This window comes from Astatotilapia calliptera, chromosome 15, assembly GCF_900246225.1.
Source record: "Astatotilapia calliptera chromosome 15, fAstCal1.2, whole genome shotgun sequence".
NCBI lineage: Eukaryota > Metazoa > Chordata > Actinopteri > Cichliformes > Cichlidae > Astatotilapia > Astatotilapia calliptera.
Window position 1 is genome coordinate 21,898,578 of NC_039316.1, and position 9,962 is coordinate 21,908,539.

The window sequence follows — 9,962 nt, forward strand, 5'->3', positions numbered from 1 at the left end:
TTTGGGCATACTTTTTATTTTTAATTTAATCCCAGCTGTAATCTTTGAAGAAAACAAAAAAGCATTTCATATTTTGGGGAAACAAACAATTTCAAATAGTTTTTAAAGCGTGCCAGAGAAGCCGAATACAAGACGTCACCCCTCTGTGGCTCAGATGTTGGACTATTGGAGTCTAGGCTGAGTTCAGGTTAGTCGGGGTTACTTGTAATCCTCACTGAGACCTCAAAGAGTTAACAACATGTAGTTTGGGGTAATGGCTGAACATGGTCTCTTTAGACTGTTGATTAAAGCCTAATTAACGAGTCTCATCGTTTAAATGAATAAAATGAACAAAGTGTCTGGTGACTAATGTTGTTTCCACTAATTGGGTTGTAAGAATGCCACAGACGTCAAATGTCCCAACCAAAAACACAATATCTATATATACATATTAAATATCATGAAACCAAAGACTGACGCTGTTAGAATGAACTAAAATTAAGCGAGTTTCTTTTTTATTAAACAAACTGAATTTTTTAGAGTTTAGAATAAAGCAAAAGAAAAACTACAGGAAGTGATACGGTGAACTTCTAAAGCTAACTTTAATAAAATATCTGCTTATTGGGATTTTGGATATGTGCATGACCGTGCACACGTTTGTGTTGTATTGTTATACCACAGTGCCATTCTGAAGCGATGAACTCTCACAGTGTGACAAATGCCACACATACATATATAATAATGAAAAAAGTGCACAAAAGAACATTTTTTAAGGATAAAATCAAATCAGGAGCAAACCGAACTGCAAACCTGACCTTCATCAAAATCAGAACACAAACACAGGCGCACACGGACCCTGCCAAAGGCTTCTGATGCTGACTTACAACCAGCTGCAATGCAGGATCCCGACACAGACGCACGTTTTTAGTATAACTGAAATAAACAGGATGGATCACATCTATTTGTTACCCGCTGATTATCCCTCTGCACACTTACACGTACTTTACCTTTGCACACACGCAGCCACGCCGAGCCCGTTTCCAATAAATGCATTTCAAAGATTACAACACACGTGCACCGTGTCATGTGCTACTGGGGCTCTGCCACTAATTAATAATTTGTCTTTACTGGGCAGATGCAACCTCTCGAGCTGCTACAAGCGGGTCTGGCAGTCATCTGTCATTTGCTCTTCCTGTGTGCTCCTTCAGTCTGTCTGACATCTCTAAGCAAACACGGCCAATACACAACCAGAGCCTGGAGCTTCTGGGCAGCCAGTGAGAGCAACCCTCTTCTAATGTTTGTGTGACAAAAAAGGCAAGGCAAATCCTCGCAATGGAATCAGATAATCACCAACTTGTGAAGAGCCTGCCCCAATCCACATCCACCCCCTGCCTCCCCCCACACACACTCCCTTTCTCATACAGCCCCTGGATTAAACTGTCTGTTTGGCTAATAATTTTAATCTGCTGGAGTGGACCTAGAATGGGTTACAGGGGTCCGAATAAACATCTAATCCCCTAGCGTCCCCTCCTCCCTCGAGGCCCTGCACTCCTTCTCCATGGACCCCCCACCCACTCACTCCCTTGCTTGTTATAGACTCAAGGTGAACATGCTGCTTGGTTTTAGACCCTTTTGCTGGATAAAAAAGGTTCTGCAGCCATCCAGACAGAAGTTAAGCCCATCGTGTGACAAACTGCTGCCAGACTGGGCCCAGGCTGACATTGTCCAGTGGAATGTACACATCAGAGTGTGTGTGTGTGTGTGTGTGTGTGTGTGTGCAGACAAGGGTGCTAAGGAGGAGAGGGCACTTCAGGTTCACAGGGTCAAGTAATGTCTGTCTGAGGCACATATGTAGCTGCATAGGACACACCGTGGGAGGACAGTATTCCAATTTAAGAGAAATTAGTGTCCAGATAAAGACAGCAACGGTCATTTATTCAACTTAACCAAAAAAGCTCTTCAGCACTTCAAATACGACAAGCTTGCTACAAATAAAACCCTTCTTCTCCACAGTGTTCTTCTTTTCAAAATCAAGTAAAAGCAAAAATATAAGCACATAAAACAAAGATCACGTGATTGTCTTGTCACTTAAATACACAGCAAGAAACGGATTTTAAAGAAATCCTCCTTCTGGCCACATCAAACATAACTGCGGTGAAATTACACGGATGGCCCTCAAGTCTTAATTGTTGCTGTTTGAAGTATGGCCACTTAGATATCCTGTTTAGGATGGGGCTGTATTGTCGCACCTTTGTTCTGATAAGGGTCCCTGCCCCCATCGACAAAGTGCGAAAGACGGGGAGGACCCGCAACAATATAAGGGACCAGAGGAGTGTCAGAGGGACACACTCTGTCTCTCCTGCGCTACTGTGCTGCCGTCTGTCACACTGAAGTTTCCTTCTCTCTCTCTTTCGTCATGGATTTCCTTCGGGCTTGTGTCCTTTTCGCCGCTCTCTTCGGTCTCGTTAAGGCTTTTACGCATCAGGATATGAAGGACGCACTGCTACAGAAGCTTGGGATGGATGAAGTTCCTAGAATCCATAAAAGGGATGTGGAAAATCTCGTGATTCCGGCGCATATAAGAAATAAGTACACGAGCATGCTGAAGATGCACCACAGCAGGAGGCGCAGATCGTTGCCTAGTCTTGCGGGCATCCTGAAAGGAATCCCCGGCAATGCAGGTAGGCACTTTTAAATGTTTAACAAATGGAGCATGCAGATTCAAAAAAAGAAAAGAAAACGATTTTGCTGTAGAGTATTTTACGTGCATAATAGCTGTAACACCCGGTGCACTTTTACGCACCAGTGTATATTCATGAAAAACGTCATTTTAACCTTCGCAAGAGGCGAAATTGACTAAAAAGCTGGAAATGGTTTGTGTCTTAGATATTTCCGGGGAGTACGTCTACTCTGACACCAGTCGGCAACGCGTGATGTTCGACATGGAGGCGAGGATCCCGGATAATAGTGAGGTGACCATGGCCGAGCTGAAGCTCTACCAGCGGGCTTCCCACCACAAACGATTCACGGTGGAGAGGAAGAGCCACCGGCCCGTCAGCAACGCCAGGGTCAGCATCTACTGGGTGGAGGTGCTGCCCAACGGATCCAACCGGACGTCGCTGGTAGATTCGCGGTAAGGGATCCGTTAAATTAGCCCCCCCCCCCCCATCAACTTGCTATCTTAATTAAAAGACAGCGGTATTCTTCTCCGCTAGTTATCAGTTGGAGCTCACTTTAATGAATTGCCCCCATCGCGTTTACAGGTTGATCCCCATTCACGAGACAGGCTGGAAGAGCTTTGATGTCACCCAGGCGGTGCACTATTGGTCCAAGACACAGCAGAAGACACCTATGCACCTGGAGGTGTGGATCGAGGGCGAGAGACCTGGCAGTTATGCGGCAGAGATGGCCAAGAGTGTCCGCTTTACCACCCAGGAGCAGACGGACAACACCTTGGGAAAGCCCGAGCTCGTCCTCTACACACTCAACCTCGAAGAGTACGGGTAAGGGCGCGAAATACAGGATATTGTGTCAGTGTGACAATTAACCCTGTGCTGTTTTTACCTGTCAGCATTTGCATTCGTTAATAGAAGTGTTGCGTGGTGGCAAAGGGGCGGAGGTTTACAGATTCTCGTGCTTCAGAGAAATCTAGCAGCAAATTACAGACTGGCACTGAAGAGCACCATATGCTCTCTATCACGAATGATCCAAAGTCATTTGAAGTAATATAACCGAAAACACAAACCAGTCTATAAATTGACCACTGCATAGCAAGCACGGGTGTAGCTAAGAAATTTGGGGCCTTTGACAGCTTTTGGAGCACCTGACCCCCCCGCAAAACAAATCAATTAAATCGCATTACTGCTAATGCTAGCAGCTGTCAGCTAACTTTCCTTGTTTTTCGTCCTCAGCTCTCGCGGTGACTGCGACAACCAAAACAAAGACACCTGCTGCAGAGAGGAGTACTTCATCAACTTCCGCGCACTGACATGGACACAGTACTGGATCATTGAGCCGGCTGGGTACCAGGCTTTCAGGTGCGCCGGTGGCTGCAAGCAGCCCAAGCGCAACTTCGGGTACGGCGAGCGGCGGTGCACGGTGTCCGAGAGTGCGCCTTTACCCATCATGTACCTGGTGAAGAAAGGGGACTACACCGAGATAGAGGTGGCTGAATTTCCCAATATGATCGTAGAAAGGTGCGCGTGCACTTTGGACAACATCTCGATAGTATGAAGTCACGGGAAAGGCTCGTAAGAATCCAGACTGGGGGCGGGGATGTGTTCTGAGTACACGCGTGGTGTTGTTTTCAATGAAGTGTTGATATATTTAATGCACACCTGATACTTTATATTTAAAAGGACCTTTACCCGGAGTTTCAGTACTCCTGCCTAAACTCCATCTACAAGCACTTTGATATATTTTGTACATTTTGATAGTTTTTTCCTTTTTTTATACTTGAATTTGTGTGAGCTGCGTTGAGTCATTCAAATTCTGTTTGATGTGTTATATTTTCCACCTGTAAATAATATGAATGAGTTTATGTTTAGAAAATTAAAATATTTTGTCTCACTTAAAGCTCCTGGTCGCTCCTCCTCCTCCCTGCTGTCGGGCACGTCTCTCTGGCTCCATTCACATTCATGATCACATTCAAATGTAGTTACATACAGCTGCCTGTGTCTTTCGCCTTGTTGTTTGCACTTATAGGAAGTTGTAATGCGGAGCAAATCATTTGGCTAATGACTTATAACACCTGTTACACTGAGGCCACGCTGTCATGTAGGTCAAACGAGCTTTATTTGCAGTGGGAAGGAGCTACGTGGGTGCTTACAGAGAAACATGAAGTCTATTCACATGAAGCTCGTGCGTTTACAGCAGGCTTAGAGGGCCAAACATTACTAATCAGAGCCAATAGCTAATGCACTGTTTGCTGCCTGACTGGGAGGTCTTGTCATTCGCTAATATGCTGCTGATGTGGGTAAACATGCTGCAAAGACAAGCAGCTGGCTGTCTGAGTGAATATCTATCACGCACCTCAGCAGGAAAAGAAAAGGAAACACGGGTGGTACAGGAAAGACCACACATGCTTCACATGTGCATATAAACATGTTTAATAGTACTTATGCAGTATCGGCCTCACCTCTGAGATGCTTCTGTTGTTCATTCAGTCTTTTTCTTGGCCGGATTACTCGGTCAGCAGTTATCGGGACCTTTGGTGGTGCTTCATGATGTGGTCCTTCACCAATGGTGCCATTCTGCTGGAATTAAATGTCACTTTAAATGATGACATAACCACAAAAGTCCTTCCCAGTAGATACGGGGGTAACAATTCAACCTTTTACAGAAAAAAAAGATTCTGCAAGTAATTTTATATAGTGAAGTTTACAGGAAAGGAGACACGATCACTGTCAGTCATTTTAAGTGATTGTGAGCAGTGGTGGCTCAACCTTGCCTTTCACATTCACATACACGTGGATGGTGCATGTTTTCCTTTCATGTCATTAGCGCTGTGCGAAAAGTCAAAATCGGCCACACAACAATACATTACAGTGAAAGAAGAAAAAGTGGAAGAAACTGTCTTGTTCTTAAGACAACAGGATGAAGTCATGATGGATGCAGCGTCTCACATGCTGGTGAGTCTGGGGGAGATGGTTTTCTTGCTGGAGGTTTGCAGTTTCTGGCTGCTCGTGTTTTGCAGCTCGGGACAGATGTCAGATGTTGCCTGCTTGTAATCACTAAGAAGCCGGGAAGACTTTGTTAGCACAAAGGTACATCCTACACTAAAACAGGAGCTTTTGGCCAGCACGGGTAAACTTTACGATTGGTGTAACCCGGGGGTGGGGAACTCCAGGCCTCGAGGGTCCCGGTGTCCCGCAGGTTTTAGATGTGTCAGCTGATTTAAACGGCTAAATGAGCTCCTCAACATGTCTTGAAGTTCTCCAGAGACCTGATAATGACCTAATCATTTGATTCAAGTATATTTAAACAAATATAAGACTGACGTGTGACAGCATGTCTGTTTCGTCTGAGCTAAATGGTAAGATCTGCAACTGAGCCTCAGGACGAGCTGCAACGCTGGAGCAAATCACACAAAGCTTTTGTGGAGGAGCACAACACTCCTTGATGTCTGCACTGCAAGGTACAAGTACCACATGATGTCACGGAGGTGGTATCTGTACCTGTTCTGGCAAAGCATCGTGCTCGGTGTTGTTAATGCACATGCTGATCTTACATGATTTTCATTTCTCTTGTTTTAAAACAATATTTTCATTTTTCCCATTTATATGAATCTGATGTTCAGATTTCTGCACTAAGTTGTTGAAAGTACTTCCAATATGAAGCAGGATTTTTGTTTACATTTTCAGCATGCATATTTGTTCAATGCAAAAAACAAACAAACAGTTTTGTTGTTAAATAAAACCAGCAAAAGTTATGATCATCATACATGTTATGGAAATGCAAATAAAAAGTAAATTTGGTGTCAATAAGAAAAAAACTGTCTAGAAAATTCATTTCCAAATAAGGAATACGTTTACTGTGTATGCCCGATGTGGCATACGCTCCAGCGTTTTAGAACAGCCCGATTTGTCCAGTAATTTATTGCAGTTGAAGTCATTCGGTCCAGTGAACAGCTTGAACTGGTACAAAGGTAAGTGGTGAAACACCACAGGTTTAAAACAAATGATCCCAAAACTGAAACACAATGTCCGTTTCAGAACGATACAAAAAGACCTTTTCAGGGAACAACATGGGTTAACTGTTTGAAGCTGCAGTAAAGGAGGTTGATACGGCCTTGAAAGCTGCTGCTCCAACTTTCCTGGATCACTTCAGCCCCTCTGCCTGTAGTGTTGGAGCACACTGTGGTACCAGACCCTGGACAGCATCAGCTGAGCAGTATTGTACTGCAGAAAGTGTTGGCACAGAAATGGTGAGAAAAAGGGAATTAACCGTGGAAGAGACACAGACCGCCACAGAAAAGTAGGAACGTCACAGTGTGAGCGAGTCCAGTTTCCTTCAGCATCAAAGTCACTCAGAAACAAAGTGTGACAGGAAGATGTCTGCAGAGCCAAAGACACGCCTGAGTCAGAGGACAGCAGCCGGTGTGATGGGCGGCTCACTGCACAGCAGCTTCAGGCACAGAGTGAGTCTCAGTTTCAGGTGTGAGGAGAGGACGAGCTGCAGCAAGAAAGCCAAGATGGCTTTCACTATTACTGTAAACCTGTCAGCTGTTACTTATGGTGCATAAGATTCATAACACATTTCCTGCAACAGTATTAGCTAGACTGGGAAATGTGTTAAAAGTTGTCTTTGCTGCAGAATAAGTAGTTTGTGCAGTCATTGCATGTGTTCACAAAGTGAATGTTGTTAGCTTGATGGTTGTTTCCAGTTTTTCACTTTGAGAATCCTGCTTTGCTAAAGCTCTCATTACAAACACCTACAAGCTGAACAAAACTGTTTTTGCAGTTTTGTGCAAGATGGTCTGCACAAAACTGCCAGTCAAGGATGTCATTTCTAGCAGGACAGTGGGTGCAAACATAAAGCCAAAGGTAACCACTAAATGACTTATGTTAGATTATATATATATATTCTTAGGGTCAGTCCAGGCAGTGCACAGGTTGGTCAGTCTGGTCTTGCTTGGTCTACCAGTAGCTGGTGTTTTGCGCCTCTGGTATTCTTGCCAATCCCTTTCTGTGCCTCACTCATGTATTGACCCATGTGCCTGTGCATCTTAGCCGCTACGATGCCTGACAGGAGCTTCCACGTGTTGCTGAGGCAGGTTATTGGTCGGTAGTTGGAGGGGACCGGTCCCTTCTTGGGGTCCTTGGGGATCAGGACCGTCCGACCTTCGGTTAGCCATTCCGGGTGTCTCTCATTAACTAGCAGCTGGTTCATTTGTGCTGCCAGACACTCGTGGAGTGCAGTTAGCTTCTTTAGCCAGTAGGCGTGAACCATGTCGGGCCCTGGTGCTGTCCAACTCTTCATACTGGAGACCCTTTCTTGGATATCTGCCACTGTGATGGTTACTGACCCTGTTCAGGGAGGTCGCTGTGGTCTGCCCTCAGATCCTCTAGCCACTGAGCATTGCCGTTATGGGTTGCATCCTTCTCCCATATGCGCTTCCAGTATTGCTCCGTCTCCAGCCTTGGTGGTGCTGTTCTCTTATTGTTCCCTTGCCACTGAGAGTACACCTTTGCTGGTTCTGTGGAGAACAGCTGGTTTATTCTCCTGCCTTTGATCTCTCTGGTGTACCTCTTCAAGCGGCTGGCCAAGGCTGTGAGTCGTTGCAGAGCCTTCATCAGGAACTCAATGGGGATGTGGCGCACAACAATGGGCCACATTCAAGCCCATAGCACAAGTCACCATCAAGTGCGGGATCTACCGAGGAGATGCTCTGTGCCCACTGCTGCTCTGCACAGGCCTGAACCCCTCAGTGAGGTCAGTGACCAGACTGGCTACAGATACAGACTACAGAACGGAGCAGTTGTCAGCCACCTCCTGTACATGGATGACATCAAGCTGTATGCCAAGACTGAACGAGACATCGATTCACTGATCCACACTACCAGGATATACAGCGATGACATCGGGATGTTGTTCGGACTGGAGAAGTGTAGTCACTAGAAAAGCTGCAACCACCAAGTACCTGCAGAGGGTCAGGCAAGTCCTGAGGAGTCAGCTGAATGGGAAGAACAAGATCCATCAACACCTACGCCCTGGCCGTGATCAGGTACCCTGCTGGGATAATAAGCTGGCCAAAGGAGGCGATAGAAGCTCCTGACCATGCACGGAGGGTTTCACCCCAAGTCCAGCACACTGAGGCTGTACGCTAAGTGAAGGAAGGAGGCCGGGGACTGGTGAGTGTCAGCACCACGATCCAGGATGAGACAACGAACATTCACGAATACATCACGAAGATGGCCCCAACTGACCGAGTGCTCAGTGAATACCTGACAGACAAATGGTGGTGGCTAACCAACCGGACATAGCGGTGGTAGACAAGCAGAAGAAGACGGCCGTAGTGATCGATGTAGCGGTTCCCAGTGACAGCAACATCAGGAAGAAGGAACACGAGAAGCTGGAGAAATACCAAGGGCTCAGAGAAGAGCTCGAGAGGATGTGGAGGGTGAAGTAAGTCAGGTTTATTAAGTGCTTTTCGTAGACAGGCAGTCACAAAGCGCTGCACACAAAGGTTAAAAGAAAGAAAACATTAAGTAATAAAATAGAGAATATAAAGTGTTGATTAACAGAAGGCCTGTTTAAACAAAGTTTCCACAGAGTCAACCAAACGTGAACCACAGCCTTGGTGCCACAGACTGAAAGGCTCCGCCTCTTTTCGTCTTCAGTCGTGTACGGGGAAAAACCAACAAACTCTGAGCGGAGACAACGAGCAGCAGTGAATTTTAAAAGAAGCTTGGATAAATAATCTGGGGCCATTGAGTGCTCTGTATGTTAGAACAAGAATTTTAAAGCAAATTCTAAAATCTGTTGGGAGCCGATGTAAAGAATATAAAATGGGAGTGATGCGAGCTCGCTTGCTAGAACGTGTTAGTAGCCTGGCCGCTGCATTTTGTACAGCTTGGAGGCGAGAAAGACATGATTTGTCCAGGCTGGTAAACAAGGCATTACAATAATCTGAGGTACGGTGGTCCCAGTGGCTCCAGCAGATCCCGGGAACATCGGAGATCTCTGTGCAGAAGAGCGCAGTCCTGGGAACAGCTGGGATGCTGCAGGACCCTCAGGCCTCTGGCAGAGGACCCGAGCTTGAAGGAGAGACCGGCCGCAGGCGCGAGCGGGGATTTTCTTTCTGTTATCTCTAAAGAAAAACAGGGAAACATTTTACAGGAACTGTAACAAAACACACGGTCACTGCATACCAGCTTCTTTAACTTTAATAGAGACAAAAAAAAATACAATCCCAATTTTTCAAACACAAATATTAAAAACTGTCAGATAGAAAAGACAACAAATCTGAAAAAGCTCAGAGC

The 9,962-nt window shown here is 45.6% G+C and overlaps 1 protein-coding gene across 1 annotated transcript; it reads left to right on the forward strand.

The window, feature by feature from the left end:
• Positions 1-2,307: 2,307 nt before the first annotated feature.
• Positions 2,308-4,554, forward strand: lft1 (lefty1). The gene is made up of 4 exons (XM_026142338.1): positions 2,308-2,660; positions 2,866-3,112; positions 3,243-3,482; positions 3,891-4,554. Exons 1-4 carry the CDS (start codon positions 2,396-2,398, stop codon positions 4,210-4,212), a joined length of 1,074 nt encoding a protein of 357 aa, XP_025998123.1. The 5' UTR covers positions 2,308-2,395; the 3' UTR covers positions 4,213-4,554.
• Positions 4,555-9,962: the final 5,408 nt, after the last annotated feature.